Source organism: Canis lupus, chromosome 9 (assembly GCF_003254725.2).
Source record: "Canis lupus dingo isolate Sandy chromosome 9, ASM325472v2, whole genome shotgun sequence".
Lineage (NCBI taxonomy): Eukaryota > Metazoa > Chordata > Mammalia > Carnivora > Canidae > Canis > Canis lupus.
In genome coordinates this window covers 59,169,561-59,193,461 of record NC_064251.1, presented here as the reverse complement: position 1 = coordinate 59,193,461, position 23,901 = coordinate 59,169,561, and the positions used below count along the sequence as shown (strand labels likewise).

Below are 23,901 nucleotides of genomic sequence, written 5' to 3'. Positions count from 1 at the left end.
GGGGCCCGCCCCCTCCGCGCCTCTCCCCGGCTCCCATTGGCTAGAGCTGCAGTGTGGCCGAGAGTCTGGCCGCCGATTGGACGCCCGGGCCGTCACGTCCCGCCACCTAGAGTTTGGTTGAGACTGCAGGTGGCAGCGGAGGTGCCTTAGAGACGGCCAGCAGGGCCGGGGCGACCTAAGCGCCACCGTGCGCTGGAAACGAAAAACTGCACCTCGGGCGCCAGACACCTGCCGGCAGGTTCTCCTGGCGCTGCGTCCTGCATTCCACACACACGCTGGCGCCCACCAACGCTGCACCACGCCAGGACCGACAGCCAAGCACTGCAATTTCCCCGAACTCCTCTGGCAGGTGCGACGGTGAGGGAGCTCTCCAAAACGAGCTTCATTTTGAACCACCTCGATGCGGTCCCTGACTACATCATGCTGAAATGGTCTCACTGCTCACAGACATCCCTTCATAGAGAATCCAGCAAGAAAACTGCAAGAGTCTACCCAAATGAAGCATGGTTCGGATGCTCAGCCCTCTGCAGGAAAGATCACAAGCTTGTGTGCAGGCTTCCAAGAAAGCAAGAGGTTTAAAGAATTACCACGAAAGGAAAAATCATCACTGCAAACAGTATTGATGCCGTTACTAAAAGCAATGTGTTTGTTCCATTTTGGAAGGACTAGGTAGGATTGATCCTTGAGGGCGTGCTAGCCATCCTGTGATACTGCAGATGATTGTAAGTTCAATGCCGATCAATTTAAAAATAAATTTCACTGCAGTTTTAGTAGACCTAAACATGCAAGACTACCAGCATATATGCACAGTATCAATTACCGTTCCTCTTATACTTTAATAAGGCCATCCTTAAAAATAAGACATAGCTCATTAACATATAAAACTCTGCCATTAATGTCCTCTACATTCTCTCTACACTTCATGTGAACAGGCTTTGTTGTTTTTGGTAGATCCTTGGCATCTATTTGGAACTGGTGGGAGGCATAAAACTTTCTTTTGCTATTTCCTTTTCATTAGAAAATGTTTTTGTGCATTATTAATATGACAGCCTAGAGTAGATTACACCAGCAGGTTGGGGCAAATCTCACCCTCACAAAGGCAGAAACTAGGATACTAGCTTTTCGCAAAACTGAATTTTTTTTTTTTTTTTTTTTTTTTGGCAGAGAGGACTGTCCTTTATTCTGAGACGGCTCTTTTAACATCTTTCATATTAAAAATGATACACCTTCTACGAAGTAATGATGGTAAATTGTAGTGGGTTTTAAATGGCTTTGACAAGACAAAAAAAAATGTCGCCAAACATTTGTTGGCTCCCCTAATTAATACTTTATGTAATCCCCAAATTACCAAATTATGGAGAGCCTCAATCTCAACCAAACCAGAAAGGAGGGGGAATCAGCATAATTTGTCAGACAAGAGTGTGGCAGGTAGGAGTTCTGGTGGGGAGGACTATCAACTCACTAGAAGACTAATCTTGAAATATCACTCATTACATTTCTTAAAAATAGGGATTAAAATCCTGTGTGTTCAACATCTTTCACAATTGGTCAACTCCTCTCTGATACATGGTTCTGTCAAAACAGCTCCTGCTTTAATTTCTCATGCCCTCCTAAAAGGCAGCCTCAAGTCCTATCTTCGTGTCACATGCAAGTTCTAGTAATCTCTGCTTGTTTTTAGTATGTAAGAAACGTACATCTCATCATTCTAGCCCACATTTAATTCACACTTTCTCTTTTAAGCCTTTCCCAATTGCTCCATTCTATATCTTTCTTCTAATTCATTGTACTTTCATAAACTACACTATCAGCAATTATATATTGCCTTAGATTATTCTTACTCCCCATCTACATTTAATTCAGGCAAAGGGTATATTAAAATGAGCCCTCAATAAATGGCAGTTTTGGGCCAGGGGCCAAGTACCTTGTGTGCTATTTTTAATCTTGATCAACCCTGTATGATACTTAGACACAGAATTTTAAAATCTGGAGAACCCAACTTGAGCAGGGTCACACAGCTACAATAACCAATATTACTTAAGAGGGCTTAAGATGTACTCTTGTATGCCCTAAAGAGGTTCAAGTTCCAGCCCTCCTATGCAACCTGCAAAGTTACCTATCCTAAATGTTTCTTCCTCTGAAGGAGGGCGGGGAGGTAATACAGTCTTAGGATCATGGTAAAGGTAAACACAAAATAAGGCATGTATCGCATTTGGGTAAGTTAGCTATTATTGCCTGGCAGAGCTGGGGTTTTTACCTAGATCTGATTCCAGAGCCTATATTCTTTATACTATTCCATAATGCCTCTATGTAGTCTTTTTTTTTTTTTTTTTTTTTTTATGATAGTCACAGAGAGAGAAAGAGAGGCAGAGACATAGGCAGAGGGAGAAGCAGGCTCCATGCACCGGGAGCCCGACGTGGGATTCGATCCCGGGTCTCCAGGATCGCGCCCTGGGCCAAAGGCAGGCGCCAAACCGCTGCGCCACCCAGGGATCCCTCTATGTAGTCTTTTATATCTCATTTCCGTTTATACACAAAAGCAGAGTGCTGAGAATAATGGGTGTCCAGGGATTGAGTGGAATATACTTATGTAATATTTTTGTTGATACAAAAAAAATCTTCACAAATTTCATGCAGTTTGAATAAAGGAAATATTTGAGTGATCTAAGCCAGCATAATCTCTCATGAAGGTAAGAAAGGCAATCACCAATTGATTGATAAGGAAATAGAAAATTAAGAAGACGGCAATAAGGAACAAACATTCCCCAGGAATCTACTGTGTCTGGCACCACACTACGGGACTTTCCAAAATGCTTTTTGGTATCTTACTACTGTATACTTCATGAACATGAATGCAGACTATAAACATACAATTGAAAGAGTTGTGATGATCTCATGATGCATGGTTCTGGAAACTCGGTCCAGGCCACAATAATGAATATTGCCTTTAAAGGGGATCCCTGGGTGGCTCAGCGGTTTAGCGCCTGCCTTCGGTCCAGGGTGTGACCCTGGAGACCCAGGATCGAGTCCCACGTCGGGCTCCCTGCATGGAGCCTGCTTCTCCCTCTGCCTGTGTCTCTGCCTCTCTCTCTGTGTCTCTCATGAATAAATAAATTCTTTAAAAAAATAAAAAATAAAAAAATAAAGAACTGGGACACTTAGTTCAAAGTTAAATGCAGAACAATAAAAAGTTTCATTTCTGTTTACCAGTCAAGCAACCAAGTGAAGGAATAAGCATTTTTTTTTTAATTTAAATTGTGTTATATAAAATGCTAACTTTTTGTCGGGACATGCTACAGACTATGCATTAGATAAAATTTTCTGACAAACTTCCTATAATCTTTTTATTAATTTACACTGAGAGGATATAGCACCTTTCATCCAAGGAACTGAAGGTGCTTTACAAACATTAGCATTTAAAAAACAATTACATTTAAAAATCTGGATTCGTGCTGTTAAATCTCTTCAACTCCAGGTACACAATTTTCTGGAGGCTGATGGAAAGCAATTCTATTTCTGACAACGAAAGAGGCTCAGAAAGAGTTTGGATTTGCTTTCGCAATACAGGCATTTTCAAAACCTGGTGCTAGGCTTACAAAGCAAACACACACAAATCTTAATGCAAAGAATAGTATTTCAAACCTTATTTCAAAAGCAAAACCCAGGGTTTAAGACGTCACAATCTTCCAACAGTTCTGGTCATCCAGATGTTAGGAGCTGATGCAGATTGCATATTAGATGTGCTCTTGATGCAGACTTTTTAGGATCACACCCAAATGAACACATTTAAAGTAGTGAGATGTTTCAGGAAAAAGCATTAACCTATATATAAAAAGCTAGCCAAGTGCATATCAGGAAAAGGGGAAAGGGAGTAATTGGCAATTAAAAGTAGACAGTTCTCACTAGAGCCTAGGACACTTTATTAGAAACCAAGTATATCATCAGCAAATAAAAATAGTTATTACCCCCATTAATACAACATAAAGGATTTTACATTCAGCCTAGATACAGGGAGTAACAGATCCTCCTGCCTACAAATCTATGACTGGCAAGTATCTTCCACTACATGATTACTCTATATCGTACATAGCCCTTATTTATTAAATCCAAATATTCCTTTTAGGCTTACAAAGTCCAATACATTCACTCTCTCTTCCCTTTACATGTCTAATCGTAAAAACTTCTTTTTTTCATGCAAAAAAGCCGTTATTCAGCTGAAGAGAAAAAAAATCAGACAAAATAGAGATGGCAATTAAGGAATGGACAAAATATTATTGGCACATGCCCAACTAGTGACAAACAAATGCAGTACACCATGACTTAAAAATAAAGGTCACATTACAGGGATAACTAAAACAACTACATCAATCTAAGCTAAGGAGTGTCAAATGGGAAGGGAGGGCTGAGGTTACCGATTTTATTGGTACAACTTAGAAGCAGAGGAGAGCAAGCACTTAAATACAATTTATGGTAACAGAAAAAAACACTGCAGAGAGCTGTTCAAAGACTACACCAAGTTGTCTGCATCATTAATTTCCAGTGTTTCACAATTAGTAAAATACATAGCTACATATCCCTGTAAGATAAAAATACCTTTCCCCCTGAATTACACTGGGGTCAGGGCAGTAACACAAAGCTACTGACCCAACAGTTCAAGTGTGTGCAGCAAATGTCTTAGCCACTTCTTTCATATAGCTATACAATTAAAAACTAAACAAGGAGCTAGGTGGTTATGGCAAAAAAAGAAAATAAAAATAAAAATATTATTGTGCTCATTTAATAAAAGAAAAACCCTGATGAAAAATTATGTGCCAAGAAGCTTAGATTATAAAGATTTTTATTGCATTTTTAGGTAACCTGGAAGTTCTTATCCTGAAGGGGAAAAGTTGGTTTTCAAAACTACCTGAACAGATACTAAAGTGCTTTATTAATTGGCTGGCTTCACAAAGATTTCCTGGAATGACAAAAATTAATTATAGTAGTAAAGGGATACCAACTATTTCACAAAATAGTAAATTCCAACATCATTTATGACCACAGTCATAAGAGACACTGGAACACTTGTCCTTATTAAGTGGACAGTTGCATATAAAGAACTGATCATCACACCCTTTGGATATTTAAATTACTTACACAAAGCCGAAACATGGTACCACAGACCTTTACAAAAAAGGACAATTTGTTTCTTTCTACACTTTTTAAAATTTGCTTCAAATTACAGTTCACAAAATACAAGAGTCCTGACTTTTCAACCTTTCCAGTTGCAGTTAAAAATTGAACACTTTCTAAAAGTTAAGGTCAAGTGTTACATCAAGAGGAGAATGATTCCTACTGAAAAGTACACAGATTTTACTTAATGATATGCATGATAGATTGTAAACTGCATCAATCACATTTTACTCAACTAGTATCAAATGAACACATCAGCATTACAAGTATTAAATGTTTTTCTATTACTATAGAGAATATAAACCAAAACATTAATATGGCAGTTATGTTCTTTAGGCACAGTTTAGTAATTTTTTTTTTTTTTAATAAATAGTATTGAATTTCAGTTGAAGTTTTAAACTCAATAACCAAAGGGTCAAAAACTCTGACTGGGGGGGAGGAGGGGAGAATAACTTTAAACTAACAATGTAAGCTGTTTAAAATTTCTAATACTTTAACCTATCTGGGTTTAAGATTACTTTATTAAAAAATACAAGGAATCTGAAAAAAGATCGATACAATTATCTTACTGTACAAAGTCATAAGCTGTAGCAGTTTTAACTAAAATTTAAAAACACAACAAGGAGGGCAGCCCTTTAGACCAATTTATTTTATATCCACTTAAAATATCATCCAACAAAGGACAATGAAGTTTACAGCTGGGACAGGTATACATAACTCGAGGCATTTGCAGTCCATCGTGCCCACTGAATAACAACTTTGCTGCTGAAATTTCTTAAAACTTACCAAACTAAAACAAAAGGCTGAATGATACAAAAGGAGGAGCATTTCGGTGTAGTCTGTTCTGTCAATTGGCTTTTTAAAAAGAGGAGACACATCCTGTTTCCCCCAGACCAGTAAATAAGCAAGAGCTACATGCAGCAGTGTGAGTATTAAGACATTTCTCAAGTCTTCTCAAATGAGTCCAAAGTGGGGATGGGATAGGGGAGAAAATTGATAGGAAAACATTGCTATAGACACCATAACAAACAATAAATTTAGATAATTTAAAATTAAAAAAAAGGCAAGAGGCAGCATTTCAGCAGCAAAGTGCTCAATAAAAAGTATATTGTAGAGGGTAATACACGAAAGTTGGGATATGAAGAAGGAAGAAAAATGGGTCAGCAGGATGGGCGAAGGCCTCAAAGAAAATACGGCGTCGTCGTTCTGGGAGGAATAACACGTTCTGAATCTGGAACTGCCCGGAATAACTTTGGTTCTCTTGTATTTACATCTTTGAAGACCATGATCGAAGCGATATTTCCACAACGATAGCAGTAATTAGGAGCAGACCATACTGTTACCAGCTTCTCATCAAACATAAATTTATAGCCTTCGTGCACTAGTTGGTGTGCTCTGCAGATGAGTTTTAAGTTGTTGATATGAACAAACTGCAAGTCAGAAAGGTTTTGTTAAATATCTAGCACATAAAAAGAATCATGTTATATTTATATATAAAATAAGTAAGAAAATAATATTTAAATACAGTCTGGGGCTCCTGGGTAGCTCAGGAGCACCCAACTCTTGATTTTGGCTCAGGTCATGATCTTAAGGTTGTGAGATCGAGCCCCATGTCTGGCTCCACACTGGGCATGGAGCCTGCTTAAGATTCTCTCTTTCCTTCCTCTCTCTCTGCTCTCCCCCTCCCTCTCAAAAAAAAAAAAATAATAATAAAGTATAAATCCTTTTACTAACGTTCTCATGATTATAGAACCCATTCTAGGGATCTCTGGGTGGCGCAGCGGTTTGGCGCCTGCCTTTGGCCCAGGGCGCGATCCTGGAGACCCGGGATCAAATCCCACGTCGGGCTCCCGGTGCATGGAGCCTGCTTCTCCCTCTGCCTGTGTCTCTGCCTCTCTCTCTCTCTCTCTGTGTGATTATCATAAATAAATAAAAAATTAAAAAAAAAAAAAAAGAACCCATTCTACTATAGTTATCCCCACTATTTACAGTAAGTTATAGACAAATAAGGCTGTTTTGGCCTAAGTTATAGAAATCATACAGTCACGTAATTTATTAGAAGAAATGCATTCTATAAGCACTATCAGATGTGAAATGAAATTTTTATGGTATAATAAAAATATATTGCTATCAACTATCACTTACTAAGGGTCTAGTATGGTTCTTTGTTTTTTAAAGATTTTATTTATTCAGAAGAGACAGAGAGAGAGACAGAGACATAGGCAGAGGGAGAAGTAGGCTCCATGCAGGAAGCATGGAGCTTCCCGGATCATGCCCTGAGCCAAAGGCAGACATCTAACCACTGAGCCACCGAGGCGTCCCTCTATAGTATGATTCTTATAAGAATTCTGAGATTTATTATACTTCTTTTGTAACTGAAGGAAACAGAGGCTCAGAGAACATATGTAATTTACTTAAATTATTGTTGAACCTAGCTCTCTAATTCCATTGTGCTGCATTACTTCCCAACACAAGCTCATCCCTACATGCATATATAATGTGTATGTGTGTATTTTTTTTATTGATACTAGTGAATTTCAAAATTTGGCTTTTCACTATATATACATATATCAAATCATGTTATACATCTAAAACTAATACAATGTTACACATCTATTACATCTAAATTATATATATTAAAAATTTTATACATACATATATATGTTGCCTATATCATATTACTTAATTGCAATATTTGAAAAAGAAACGTTTACACTATTACCAAGTGGATACTGAAGGAAGTGCTTTCCTTACGTGATCTTATTTAATGAATAAGGAAAGACATACAGAATAAGCTAGATGAGAAACAGAAGGTTGTTATCTATAGCCACCACAGTTCTTTTGTAGTCCATTAGCAATCAACAAACCATCTTTCCAAAAATATTGGCTTTACCTCATTTGTGACCTTTGCGCCAAAAAGCCAACCTGCTCCTCGGGGACTGATTGCCCAAGTATCCACGTCTTCAGGATCTGACCAAACCAGATCACAAAAGGCTCCTTTATGAGGAATTTCCTGATTCCGTTCAATGGTTCGAATTTGATCCAGTGTTTTGATATCAGGAGATAAACCACCATGAACACACAAAATCTGCTCATCTATTAACTAGCAAAAAAGGATAACAGTGTTGAAAGTATAATAATAAACTTAGTCATATCTAAATTCGTCAATGACTGCTAATGCTATCAATATAATTGAGACGGCAATTAGATAAAAGTATGCAAAGGGGTATTGGCAGGAAAATACTTGAGGTTTTGCACAGATTTACATAAACTTACAGCTGCTACTGTGAGCATGTCAAAAACTTTGGTACAGTATCTCCAGGCATTAGCATTTCCATATTTGGTTTGGCACTCATCTATGAAAGAAATAGAAGAGTTCCCATTAATGAAGTTCTGAATCTGCCAATAAAAATAAAGAGCACATCCAATCCTAAAGAAGTTTAACTTAAACCAGGATGGCAAGCTATAACCTGATATGCATTCCATATAGAGTCATGAAGGAGACTAGTGTTTAACTAGCCTAAGCATGTGGTCCTGCTTTTCATTCCAGAAGGGGCCATACAAAGCAGCTGAAATTATTGATCAAACTGCTATGATCAGGAAGAGTTAAATATAAGTTCATAAACCCAAAACAAATGCTTTTGTCTACTATGTTATTCATACTGGACAATTCTATCAGTAATTTATTTAATATGACCACCTTACTCTAATAGGATAATCAAACAAATCAGAGGACCCTTAATTATAGGAGCATGGGTGATTCCTATCTCAACATTTCTCAGGCCCAGACTGTATCTTCAGAGATTTTCTGCAAATTGTGCAACAAAATACTTGAGCTTCAGTGACTACACCTGCAATCATCATTGGAGACCAGTTGCAATCAGATTCTGACATATTCCCAGTGAACACTTTCTCTGCTGTTTACAACAGTAAATAAGACATACATCTCTTCTTTCAGTTAATACCATGGAAGTCCTGTTCTTTGACTTCTTCCTCAATTTTAAAAAAAACCTTGTATCACTATTGCCATAAGTACAGCTGATAATGATATAGAAGACTATGGGTTGGGCAGCCCGGGTGGCTCGGCGGTTTAGCGCCACCTTCAGCCCAGGGCCTAATCCTGGAGATCCAGGATTGAGTCCCTTGTTGGGCTCCCTGCATGGAGCCTGCTTCTCCCTCTGCCTGTGACTCTGCCTCTCTCTCTGTGTCTCTCGTGAATAAATAAATAAAATCTTTAAAAAAAAAAAAGACTATGGGGTATGATCAATCCTCATGATTTTCTAAATTACCCTATGTGTGAAGCAGGATCCTCATGTAAACTTGCCATGAGAACACTAACATTGGGCTGAACTTGCAGGCAGAATCTTTTTCATCTTCATACATGTGCAAAGCATTTGGTTCATAATAACTGCTTAGTATATGTTTATTAGTGTGAACTGAAGGCCCAATATAATTGTTATATATGGACATTTTTGCTATTTTAAAATCAATGTTAAGTTCCATGATGACTAAAATTATCTTCTGCCTGAGAAACTACTGGACTTCCTTTTATCAAACAAAATAATAAATGAGCACAGCTTGGGAACAACATAGCTCACTCAATACTAGATGTTGTGCTGTTGTTACTTTCTTCAGTCAAGGCCTCTTGATTAAAATGCCCTCCTTCCTCTCCTGCTTTTAATTTCTTTGTCCTTCACTGATAACTGTTGGTCAAATTCTGGGTATAATTATATGTATAACATTAATCTTAGAGCCGGTTGCTTTTACTAAGCTAATACCACTGTGTATACTATCCAAATTATTGACTATTTTGCAAAAGAATCAAAAACTTTTATTTTAAATGGTACTTGTTATTTTGTGAATGAAAATCAAAAGTAACTTGTAAAAAGGGGACAAATATTAGCCATCTAACTTATCAATTACTATTAACATATAATAATAAATTATCAAAATTTCTCAATTTAGTAATTGATAGTGGCTTACAAATAAGAGTTTAGCTCATCTTTATAATGACATAAGAGAATCCAAAATATAAAATCTGAAACTAAAGGGTTATGAGATTAATATTTTCAAATATCTCAATATATGCCTTAATTAAGCTTAAGGAAAATTCATGTTAATAACCTCAACAGTCCTGCTCTCTATCTCCTTCAAAGAGCTTTGTAACCTAATTTTTTTTCCTAACTTCATTTTTTAAAACTTTCAACCATATACAAGTTTTATAGAAGCAGATATATTTTGCTTTTAATGGCTAAGTTCTGTTTCTGACCCCTGAGGTCCTAGCACTCTCTGGATGGAACATATGGATACACACACATATATATACATAATTATATATGTTATACACATACAATATTATATATGTCAGCAACTTAAAAACAACTCCAAAAAAAAAAAAAAAACCCAACTCCAATGTCCAATGTTAAAGGTATTGATTTAATCAATTATAGTACATCCATACAGTGTAATATAATGCAACTATAAAAATAATGTCAATGAAGTAAAGAAAGGCTGGTCACAGCATTAAGTGAAAAAAGCAGGTATGTACACACACAAATATGTTTATAAACACACACATACACACACATATACATAATATATAATAGGTTCTCAACTTTCAAGTGCAGAACATTTACCTTCAGCAGATTCTAGGATTCCCACTCCAACAGGTTTTCAGTGGGGGCCCAGCAATGTACATGTTTAACAAGTACCCCTGATGATTCCAATGATGTAAACTGAGGGCTACACTTTAGGGCAATGATCCAGGATGATGTACATCAAAAAATTAAGAACAGTTCTCTCTCCATGGTAAGGTTCTCAGTTGAATGGGGGAAGAGGAGGAGTTAAAAAGTGGAAAAAGATGATTTATATTTCTAACTTTATATAAAGCACATGTATGACTTGTATGGCTTTTTTCCCAAAGAGGAAAGGAAAGCAATATTCAGAGAATCAGAGAAATAGAAAGTCTTACCATAAAATCCATACACCTGTGTTATCTGTCTACTTTCATGATTTCCTCGCAAAAGTGTGATACGATCAGGCCATTTAGCCTTTAGTGCAAGAAGGTAAGTGAAGGTCTCCAAACTATAGTAACCTCTGTCTACAAAATCACCCTGTAAAGTAAAAGTTTACAGTTAAAAATAATAGCAACAATGTATTTTTTAAATTATACCAAGGTGTACAAACTCAGAGACATGGCAAAAAAAAAAAAAATAACAAAATTGAAGGGTCATACATTGATTTATTTGGAAATTGGGTTTTAACAAAAAATTCAAATCGAAGTAAATAAGCAGTCTCTACTAAGTGTGCCAGTCTTATGATTCAGGAGGCCTACAGGAACCTGCTATCCAATTCTCTGAAGGATCTTCCCTGAAAAACCACCATTTTTCTAATTCTCTATTACCTACATTAGCAGGTGTTTCAAAAAGGTCACATGTGAATCCAAAATTTTTTAATGAATTTCAAAAATCATTTAATTATTATTTTTAAATGTTTAAGTAATCTCTACACCCAAAGTGGGGCTCAAACTCATGACCCTGAGATCAAGTCACACACTCTCCTGACTGACCCAGCCAGGCATCCCAAAAATCATTGTAACTATATAAAAAAACCTAACAACTTGAAGAAATAGTGTTTTTATAAAAGTATATACCTTAATTAGTGTTTTAGGTTCAGTTGTGTATTTAACAACTGCTTGTGAAGCCATACTACTTACACTTCCCATTAGTATTTTATTTGGGACAATGTTGTTAGATCAATAGGAAAACAGCTCAAAGAATAGGAAAGTGACACACAAACCTCTAGAAGAAAGAAAATGATAGGATTCATAAAAAATTCAATAGTAACATGACATTCCAAAAGGAAAGTAAGCAAATATCCACCTTAATAGCAAATATGTATGTTCATATATTCATCAATCTACAAATTGATAACAGATGAAAATGAATGCTCAAGAAGATATGATAAAATAACAGTAAATTAAAGCTCTGTGCCTTAATCCTGGGAGGTTCTGGGTTATTTTTCTGCCAACCATTACTTATGCCTAGAACCCAGTCCTATGCATATGGCAATTTACTAAAGCAATCATTTTCAACCAGACAAGATGGCAAAATGTAGAAAAGTATAGCATCACCTTTTCATATATTTACAAAGTGATTGTCATATGACAAAGAAATTGTTATATAATTTCCATGTAATAAATCAGATGCTTTCCATTTTAAATAAGTATTTGGTATCATGTGGGTTTACATACCATAAATATGTAGTTTGTGTCAGGAACCTGACCTCCAGTTCTGAATAGTTCGCAAAGGTCATAAAACTATAAAAGAAAGTCAATATATGCTGATTAATTACAAATTCCTGTAAAGGAGTAAAATAATAAAAGTGAGAGCGAAATGTGTAAAGGAGCATGTAATTAGGAAGGCCTGAAATACTGACACTTATAAAAAGAAATAAAGTGTAAGCAAAACTGCCAAGCACAGAGCTCTCAAGCCTAATAGAAGCACTAAAATAAATCTCACAATTACCAATAAGGTCATTCCTAGATCATTAATGTTATAGGCCTTCTCCCTCAAATTTCTTTCATTTATCTTGTCATCTAGAATTTTTTTAAGTAATCTCTATGCCCAACATGAGGCTTGAACTCATGACCCCAAGATCAAGAGTCACATGCTCCATTGACTGAGTCAGCCAGGTGCCCTATCACTTGAGAATTTGAAATAACTGATCAATTATCTAACTTGTTAATAAGCTAAGCTAACCACCCCACCCATACTCAGCATCTATTTTAATGAGACAAAAGATAAGGAAGCAAGTGGGTAAGAATTTTTTTCAAAGAATGAATTTACACGACACTTCACAGTTACCATGAAAAGCAGATCAACCTACCCTCCCACATTCTACTTTGGAGGCTCTATAGCTATGGAATGTCTTCTCAATAATCAGTAAAAAAGAACTGTATATTTCATCATTTTCTATGTGACTGAAAATTAGTAATTGACAAATTGTACATGTGGTAACTTCAGTCAACTAGATTATCTTAATCCTAATTCCTAAAGAAAACTTCAGTTTTTCTAAGGATTTTGGATTAAAGGAATTTACTATAATTTACTGTACCAACTATAACTAATCACTTCCTATACAATCATCTTTTATACTTGAAAATAAAATTATTCAATTTCTAACACTTAAAACATACAAGAATCTTAGTCATAGTGAACAAAACTGAAATTTAAATGTTAACTACTCAAAGAAATAAAACACTGCTCTTTATTTTTTTTTTTTTTTTTTAAAGATTTTATTTATTTATTCATGATAGTCACACAGAGAGAGAGACAGAGAGGCAGAGACACAGACAGAGGGAGAAGCAGGCTCCATGCAGGGAGCCCGATGTGGGATTCGATCCCGGGTCTCCAGGATCACGCCCCGGGCCAAAGGCAGGCGCCAAACCGCTGCGCCACCCAGGGATCCCAACACTGCCCTTTATAACAATATTTCATAAATCTGAAGTTATTACTTGCTTGAAGTTAAAAAAAAAACTTTAGAAGTTTAAATAAAATTTTCCTACCTTCTTAAAATTAGCAAGCAAATAAATGAAATGTTCAAATCTCAGTCAAGTGGTAGACTATTATTTGTCCAAAATATTTGCTGTCCATTTCTATCTACGTGAAGCCCTTCCCTTTGAGACCATACTTCTCAGGGCGCCTGGGTGGCTCAGTCAGTTGAGTGTCCAACTCATGGTTTTGGCTCAGGTACTGATCTCAGGGTCATGGGACTGAGCCCCAAGTAAGTCTGCTTGGGATTTTCTCTCTTCTCCCTCTGCCCCACACCCTCCACAGGCTATCTAAAATAAATCTTTATTTAAAAAGTATACTTCTCAATTTCAATCCCACAGATATATATATGATGTATGTATATCATATATCAATTACATAGCGTATATGTTTATATATATACACACATTGTATGAGCAGTAAAAATATGTGTGTACATATCAGTGAATATATACATGTAAGTGTGTTACTCTGGCCTAATAATTCCACTTCCATGACTATATCCTAAAGATAAATAAATACTGTGTAAATATTTAGAAAATGTGTTACAATATCATTTATAATAATAAAAGAAACAACCTTCAAGACTAACATAAGAGACTATATTAATAAAGTATGATCTACCAACTCAAAAACTTGGACTAATCATGAATAATGATTATAATGGAAACTACACAGCAAAATGGAAAAATGATTAGGGTAAAGTATGGAACACAAAACTATACCTATAATAAACCACACACTTTTACTATGTATACACACAGAGTCAGAAAGGGAATATTTAAAAGTTTTATAAAAGTTACTTTTATAAAGGTATGGTAAAAGAATGAGTGTCCTTAAACTTTTCTACTGAAATTTATAGAAATATGTTTTTAAATAAAAATTTTGTAAGTTTCCATTTACCTTATTTATTTATTTATTTATTTATGAGATGATCAATTATTTATTTATTTATTTATTTATTTATTTATTTATTTATTTATTTAAAGAGATGATCAAATATTCTGCTTCAGGGACCCAACAGTTCCTACTCTATAATGAAAGTTTTTTTCCAAAATTCTTTAGTATAAAAAACATTCACTGAGAACATGTGCAGACAACTAAGCTTGTCCGACACTACTGGAAGCTCACTCATCATTTCACAAATAATTTCTACCATCTAGTATGTTTTCCACATCACAGATGCTCTGTAAATCTCATTTTTTTTAAATTTTTATTTATTTATGATAGGCACACAGAGAGAGAGGCAGAGACACAGGCAGAGGGAGAAGCAGGCTCCATGCACCGGAAGCCCGACGTGGGATTCAATCCCGGGTCTCCAGGATCACGCCCTGGGCCAAAGGCAGGCACCAAACCGCTGCACCACCCAGGAATCCCCATGTAAATCTCATTTTTTTAAAAAGATGTATTTATTTATTTTAGAGAGAGAGAATGTACACATGAGGGGGGAGAGCAGAGAGACAGAAAGCGAGAGGGAAGCAGACTCCATCCTAAGTGCAGAGCCTGACGCTGGGCTAGATCTCACAAACCTAAGAGGTTGTGACCTGAGCTGAAACCAAGAGTCCAGACACTTGACCAACTGAGCCACCCAGGCGCTCCTATAAATCTCATTTAAAACAAAAGCAATTCAAAAATAAAACAAAACAAAAGCAATTCTGAGATGTGGATTTTATTCCATTACTAGAGGCAAGGAAACAGTTGTCTAGCTCGGTAGTTTTTTTTAAACGTTTTAGTTTCAGGACCCATTCATAGTCTTAAAAATTACAGGTCTCCCAAAAGCTTTTGCTTATATAGTTTTTATCAGTTGCTACTGACCATATTAGAAATTAAAACAAAAAAATTAAAACTAATCATTTTAATATTTAATTTTTAAAATAAGTAACTCATTAAATAGTAACATACACATATTTCTAATGGAAAATAAACAGTTTTCAAAAACGACACAAATTTAATGTCTGGCTAAGTAAAATGTCGCTACGTTTTCATAATCTGCCTCTACATTCAATCTGTTGCAATATACTGATGAAAGTATATGAATAAAATCCAGCTTCACACAAGTATATTTTACAAAATGGAAAAGCATTTTAATAACCTTTAGAGATTAATGTGCATATTCTTTTAATATTGATTGACCACTTGATAAATGGTCTTTTTCCTATTCCGTTAGATGGACTGGTCAAACACTTAGTGACTAACATACCGGTCATTTGAAAACGGAAATGATATTTCATTATACATCAGCAAAAAACCAGATTCGTTATCATCACCACCAACAGAGAAGTCTTTAAATATCAGAAGCTGACAGCCTCATGGTGGTAAACTCAAATTTTCTAAAATTCCTTTTAAAAAAAATTATTTATTTATTTATTCATGAGAGACACAGAGAGAGAGAGGCAGAGACACAAGTAGAGGGAGAAGCAAGCTCCACGCAGGGAGCCCGATGTGGGACTCTGTCCCCGGTCTCCAGGATCATGCCCTGGCTGAAGGCAGACACTCAACTGCTGAGCCACCCAGGTATCCCAAATTTTCTAAAATTCCAATTATTGATTTGAAAACCCAAATTTTGTCACTGGCAGTAAATATTATTAATTGTTTTCTTTGAAGTGACTGGCTCACTCCCTCATTGGTGCAAAGATGGTGGCCAAACATCCATAGTTTGTTATCCATTCTCTCAAGTAAAAATAGTGTTCCATAAAAAAAAAAAAGAGGCTATTTTCAGCTCGTGATACAAAAAAACTACACAAGTATTTTCCTTGATCAAACCATCTTTCTTTAGTATGTACCAGATGTGCTCTATACATACTTCCTATTTCCATCACAGGACTATTTAAAAGATGCGTCAACTCAAGGGTTGAGAATTACAGTTAATATTACTGCTTCTTCAAGAACATTCTTTGTGGGCAGCCGGGGTGGCTCAGCGGTTTAGTGTCGCCTTCAGTCCAGGGCATGATCCTGGAGACCTGGGAGAGAGTCCCACATCGGGCTCCCTGCATAAAGCCTGCTTCTTCCTCCGCCTGTGTCTCTACCTCTCTCTCTCTCTCTCTCTCTCTCTCGAATAAATAAATAAACAAAATCTTAAAAAAAAAAAAAACCACACTCTTTGTAATCATGGTATCTATCTTGCCAGGTAAGTATCATCATCAAGGACATTTTTAAATTGATACTGGCATTTTATTTTACTGTGAATGCATGCTGGTAAAGAATACAATGACAACCAGCATAGCCTGGTGCTACTCCCTGGATTCATGCTGAGATACTAGCAGTTTACCCTCAATTGATTTTGTACCACCTTATAGACCTTCAAAGGTCTATAGGCCACATTTAAAAAACTTGTGACCTAGCAGAAGTGACTTCTTCAATATTAATATGTAGCCATGCCAGGATTTAAAGCTCTGACAATGACATCTATGACCTCCTCACTAGATTACACTGTTTCAATGCTTCTTAGCACTACATGCTTGCCAACATTTTTTTTTAAAGATTTTATTTATTTATTCATGAGAGAGACAGAGAGAGAGGCAGAGACATAGGCAGAGGGAGAAGCAGGCTCCATGCAAAGAGCCCGACGTGGGACTCGATCCCGGGTCTCCAGGATCATGCCCTGGGCTGAAGGCAGCGCTAAACCACTGAGCCACCCAGGCTGCCCGCCAAAATTTTTTAATGAGTTTATTTATACTCCTAACTCAATCTTACAATGCCAGAACTGGCCCAAGTGGAAACAACTATACAAATCCCAAAAGATACATACTACATTTGGATATTTAAAAGCTCCTAAAGTCCCATGTTTTTGGTTAGCAATTGTTATAAAGGTCAAGTATAAGAGAAACAATATTCAGTTTGGTGGAAGTCTTAAAATAACATGGGCTTACACCTGAAACTGTATGTCAACTATACTTCAATTAAAAACAATAATAATAAAATAAATAAATAAAAAATAAAAAATAAAATAAATAAAAAATAAAAACAATAATAAAAAATAACATGGACACAGGCACCCAAGTAAGTTTCAAATCTCAACTATGCCCCTTAGTAGCTGTGTGAGTTTGGGCTAATCCTTCAATCTTGCAGTCTAAGTTTTCTCTTCTCCATAATTAATCTCAAGGACTCTTGAAAAAAATACATGGTACATGTGAAAAAGTACTTTGTTAACCTTCAAAACACAAGAAAATGTTAGCAAGAATTGTACATTGGACTAAAGGTGTATATGTAACAAAGAAGGTAAAATTTGGGCAGCCCAGGTGGCTCAGAGGTTTAGTGCCACCTTCAGCCCAGGGCGTGATCCTGGAGATCCAGGATCGAGTCCCACGTTGAGCTCTCTGCATGGAGCCTGTGTCTCTGCCTCTCTCTCTCTCTCCTCTCTGTGTATTCTCATAAAAAAATAATAAAATAAGATAAATAAAATATAAAATAAAATAAATAAAATCTTTTTAAAAAGGTAAAATTTTATTACTTTAATTAATAGTTAAATTAATAGTTAATTAATTCTAACTATTTTAGTAGTTAGAAGTTGTCTCTAATTTCCTGACCTTTGATCATGGCTGTAATTTACATAACAAAAAGTTCTTTTAAAAATAAATAAATAAATAACCCAGGTAACCTGTCAATTTTAATATTATAATAAGGGGAAAATATTATTTGGTTTATTTCAGCTTTTAGGAATGTGTTATGGCATGCTTATATTAATATCCTTTTTTTATTAATATCCATTAACTTAGCAAAATACAAATGTTTATTATAGTTTTGAAATAATTTATACAGAAAGAAATGCACTACTAAAGTCTACTACTCTAGAGAATTGAGATTTTAAAAGATCAGAGATGGGGTACCTGAGTGGTGTAATCATTTAAGTGTCTAACTCTTGGTTTCAGCTCAGGTCAAGATCTCATGGTTGTAAGATGAAGCCCCACTTGGGGGCTCCGTGTTCAGCACTGACTCTGCTTGAGTTTCTCTCTCTCTCTGCCCTTTCTCCGCGCCCCCCCCTTTCAAATAAATATATCTTTTAACAGATCAGAAAGGACATAATGGGCTCTCTATTCAGAAGATGATAACATGCAGATGCCAGATTTATTATGACCTCAACCACCCAGAGAACAAATTGAAAACCACAAAAGTAAAGAGCCCTCTAAAGTGGTCAAAATAGAACTTAATTCACAGAGCAGCCACCAATCACAACCAATTTATACATATTTCTGCTCCTTTAGGTGGTCTTATTTAAGGCAGGGAAATTGCACAGATGACAGCAAGTCCTGTCGGCATCGATAAATACTATATTATTTACAATACGTGTCTTATAACCACAACTCCATTGTACGCATACAGCAGGCTGAATGAGTGTTCTGTTCAGCTTTCACTCCCAGTTAAAAAAAAAACAACAGGGCAGCCCGGGTGGCTCAGCGGTTTAGCACCTGCCCTCCGCTCAGGGCATGATCCTGGAGTCCAGGGATCAAGTCCCATATCGGGCTCCCTGCATGGAGCCTGCTTCTCCCTCTGCCTGTGTCTCTGCCTCTCTCTGTGTGTGTCTCTCATGAATGAATAAATTTTTAATAATCTTAGAAAACAACAACAACACACAAAGCACCTCTACAAATACACAGAGGGTTTTCCAACCGAACTACACGCTGACAGTAAGAGTCTAAAGATGAGGTGTACTACTCCTGCCACTGCCTTGAAAGTCTTAAAAACAAAAACTCAGCAGATGAAAAAAAAAGGGACACATTTTCTCCTCCTATTCTAGCAGTGACTTGCTGTAAAATCATGCACCAACAATTTTATCTTTCTGAACCTTTGCAATTCTCATCCCCACTAAGGAAATAATACATTTACAATAAAATGTGACATGAGTGAATAGAATGAATAAATAGAAATGAATAGAATAGAAAATTAGTGCCTAAAACCAAAGCACCTCTGTTAATCACAATCACTGAGCTGTCCACGTTTATTTTCTCTCTCCGCCCTTCACAGAGCAATAATGCTGCATTCTATCCACTTTGCAAGTATAATTCCAACAAACTCCATGAATAATTTGACCATTGCTTTTACCCACTGTAATAGTAACCAGGAATCATTAGTGTCACGCAGACTTACGCAATCTATCAAATGACCAGTCTTTTTTGTTTCTTGTTTTTCTGGCAGCTTTTTGCAGCAAACATGGAAACACATGCAGACTATGGACAGTACAAAAGCTAAAAATCTGCTCATGAAATTTTACCTGTCCGTGTATGTCTCCACACACTGTTACTGGTGTCGATACTGGCTGGACGTTTGACTCTTCTAAGAGGAGGTCACAAACATAGTCACATAGCCGCTGTAAGAGAAAACAAAATGCAACCTTTCACTATAATATTAAAACTAAGGATCAAATGCAAAAAAAAAAAAAGAGGTAATATATATATAGTTTCATAAGAAAGGAAACTATCCTTTTAACAATTCTGTGGTTTGATTTGTCAACTTCCACCTTCATCTTATAATACCTGAGAATGACACAAAATGGCTATTCCAAAATGCAAACTCCCTGGCTACACAGACAATAGGTTCCAGAAAACAGATTTATTTTTAAAAATCTGTAAAATGATGCTTGTCACCAAACAAATGTAAAAGTAAATAATTTTAATAGGAAAAAGTTTTTTTTTTTTAAAGGGTTTTTTTTTTTTTTTTAATTTTATTTATTTATGATAGTCACAGAGAGAGAGAGAGAGAGGCAGAGACACAGGCAGAGGGAGAAGCAGGCTCCATGCACCGGGAGCCCGACGTGGGATTCGATCCTGGGTCTCCAGGATCGCGCCCTGGGCCAAAGGCAGGCGCCAAACCGCTGCGCCACCCAGGGATCCCAGGAAAAAGTTTTTATCTACTAATTTTTAAAGTAAATTCCAGGAGTGCCTGGGTGGCGCAGTTGGTTGAGCATCCAACCAACTCTTGGTTTTAGGCCCTATGGTGAGCTGCACACTCAGGGAAAGGTTTCTCTCTCCTTCTCCCTCTGCACCTCCTTCTTCCACCTCTAAGATGAATAAATGAATCTTTAAAAAAAATAAATGAATACAGTACATTTTAAACCATGCACTTACCACATGACCTAGCAGATGCACTCTTGGCAGTGAAAATTTACGACCACATAAAAAAATTTGTGTACCAATGTCCCTAGCAGCTTAATTCATAACAGCCAAAAACTGGAACTAAATCAGTGTCCTTCAACAAGTGAATAGTTAAGCAAATTGTGCTATAGTCATTCCATGAAATGCTATTCAGCAATAACAAGAAACTACTAACACACAACAACTTGGACGAATCTCAAGAGATTTATTCCAAGTGAGGAAAAAAAAACCTATATCAGAAGGCTACATACTGTAGGATCCCATTTATATAACATTCTTGAAATAACAAATTATAGAAATGGAGACCAGGTTAGTGACTGCCAGGGGTCTAGAAATTAGGGGCAGCAAGAAGGAAGTGGGTATGGTTATAAAAGGACAAAATGAGGAATCTTTATAGTAACAGAAGTATCTGTATCTTGAATATTGTGTTGGATAGATAAAACTTTTGGATCTAACAAAATTGCAGGGAAATAAATACACACAAATGAGTAGAAGTAAAACTAGAGAAATCAGAACAAGATCATGGTTGTGTCAATGTCAATATCCTGGTTGTGGTATTTTTACTATAATTCTACAAGACCTTACTATAAGGAAAAACTGAGTGTAGGAGTACATGGGATCTCTCCATATTCTTACAACTACAAATAAATAGTTATCTCAAAATAAAAATATTAAAATTAATTATAAAATGTAAACCTAAAATTGAAGAGTCACCCTACTTTTTTTTTAAAGATTTTATTTTTTTATTCATAAGAGACACATAGGGAGAGAGGCAGAGACATAGGCAGAGGAGAAGCAGGCTCAATGCAGGAGCCCGATGTAGGGCTTGATCCCGGGACTCCGGGATCATGCCCTGAGCCTAAGGCAGACGTTCAACGGCTGAGCCACCTTGGCATCCCTAATGATATGATTTTAAACATTAATTAAGAAACCAAAGAGGCGCCTGGGTGGTACAGTCGGTTGAGACTCCAACTCTTGGTTTAGGTTCAGGTCATGATCTCCAGGTTGGGGAAGAGGCTCCCCCTCAGGCTCCACCCTCAGCTCAGAGTGGGCTTGCCCCTCTCCCTCTGCTCCTCCCCAACACACATGCATGCTAACTCGCTCTCTCTAATATAAAGTCTCAAAAAATTAAGAAATCTAAATGTTAGGGATTCCTGGCTGGCTCAGTTGGTAGAGCATTTGACTCTTGATCTTGGAATTATAGGTTTGAGTCTCATGTTGAGTGTAGAGATTATGTGAAAAAATAAAACCTACGGGAGCCTGGGTGGCTCAGTCAATTAAGTGTCTGCCTTCAGCTCAGGTCATGATCTCAGGGTCCTGGGACCGAGGGCCCCATCAGGCTCCCTGCTTATGCTCTCTCTCCCTATCTGTCTCTTTTTCAAAAAAATAAAATATTTTAAAAAATAATAATAAAATCTAAAAAAAAAAAAAAAAAAAAACAGAAGAAATCTAAATGCTACAGTTTACCTAAACATGTAAGAGACATACTTTACCAACAATATCTACTTCATAAAGAACCAAGCATAGGAGAGAACTCACAATGACAGGAGGAAAGGAAGAGGAGGAAAAAGGCCCCTCAAAAGAAAATGAGGAGAAATACAGCTGCTTAGAAAATTTCAAAATAAGATGATTTGTTCTTATTCCTAGGATAAGTTCCTGATCTTCAAGAGAACCTCAAAGACAAGATCTTTCTTTTGGACTGGAGTCCCTCTGGCTTGGGGCCCCTGAGTAGCTAGCTCCTTGTACTGAATTTCCCACAACCTTCAGATGCTTCACCAAACAAGCCTTAGTCCTGCCAATAATCCATCCACTATTCATAACAGGAACAGATACCAGTGAGTGAAACAGTGTTTCTGAACTCAGAGCCTTTATAAGGAAAGATGGCTGCTCAAGATTACTACAGTTATAAAATTTAAAATTCTGGTTTACATTTGTAAAAGAAAAAATCCAGGGGCGCCTGGATGGCTCAGTGGTTGAGCATCTGCCTTTGGCTCAGGTCATGATCCTGGGGTCCTGGGATCGAGCCCCACATCAGGCTCCCCCCGGAGAGCCTACTTCTCCCTCTGTCTCTACCTCTCTGTGTCTCTCATGAACAAATAAAATCTTTTTTTAAAAAATTCCAACTTTTTCTTTCTTATGTAGGGGAAAAACCCAGTTCTTCGCTAGTGTATGCTTCTTTCCTGTGTGTCTTCTGTACTAGTCACACAGAACACTCACAGTTCTGGTCACCAACTATATAGAGGTTTTTTTTCCCAACAAGCAATTCTCTAACACTAGCTGGTTGTTCTACAATTTAATTCAATTCTGACACTATACATGGAGAGGTGACATCAGATCCTAGAAGGGCTCAGTCCCACAAGACTATGCCACCTCCTCCCCACCCACCCACTCCCACACACTACAGACATCAGTCACAAGCTCAGGTTATCACCTATGCTTCTGACCAAGCAGCTATAGATCAAAGGTTATGGAAGTTACAAAGATTTCGTCCTTAGGTCTAATTAATTTGCTAGAGCAGCTCACAGAACTCAGGAAAACATTTATTTATATTTACCAGTTTATTAAGAATGTGACAAAAGATACAAATGAATATTCAGATGGAAGCTCTCTGAACCTCTTACTTCAGAGATTTTATGAAGCTTCATCATGTAGACATAATCCATTATTAACTCCATTTTCAGCCTTTCTCCCTTCTGAAGAGAAGGAGGGGCAGGACTGAAAATGCCAAGCTTCTAATCACAGTTCGGTTTTTCCAGTGACCAGCCCATATCCAGGAGCCATCTGGGAATCCAACCAGAGTCACCTCATTAGAACAAAAGACACTCCTATCACCCAGGAAATTACAACGGTTTCTGTCCTAGGAACTAGGGGTAGAAACCAATATATATTTCTATTATCTCACTGCATTAAAAACCACCTATGTCAAATCTCTCACTTGACCCAAATGATAAGACTGAGACCCACAAGCACTCAGGCCACAAAGCTACTTAATCTTAGTGACAGATCTGGAACCCAGATTGCCTACCTCTTTTTACTGTACTATCTTGAATAGTTATTCAATACAACAAATATTTATTGAGAGCCTAATGTGATAC

The 23,901-nt window shown here is 36.8% G+C and overlaps 1 protein-coding gene across 2 annotated transcripts in view; it reads right to left on the bottom strand.

Annotated features, from left to right (window-relative positions):
* Positions 1-3,893: 3,893 nt before the first annotated feature.
* The window catches only part of PPP6C (protein phosphatase 6 catalytic subunit), a 37,358-nt gene continuing 17,350 nt past the window's right edge, over positions 3,894-23,901 (bottom strand). For both annotated transcript variants that reach the window (XM_025475131.3, XM_049115040.1), the window contains exons 2-7: positions 19,927-20,022; positions 12,419-12,484; positions 11,138-11,279; positions 8,443-8,522; positions 8,060-8,269; positions 3,894-6,596 (exon numbers count right to left, since the gene is read on the bottom strand). In XM_025475131.3, coding sequence (XP_025330916.1) covers positions 6,348-6,596; positions 8,060-8,269; positions 8,443-8,522; positions 11,138-11,279; positions 12,419-12,484; positions 19,927-20,022 — 843 coding nt within the window. In that variant the 3' untranslated portion in view covers positions 3,894-6,347. The remainder of the gene's footprint in view (positions 6,597-8,059; positions 8,270-8,442; positions 8,523-11,137; positions 11,280-12,418; positions 12,485-19,926; positions 20,023-23,901) is intronic.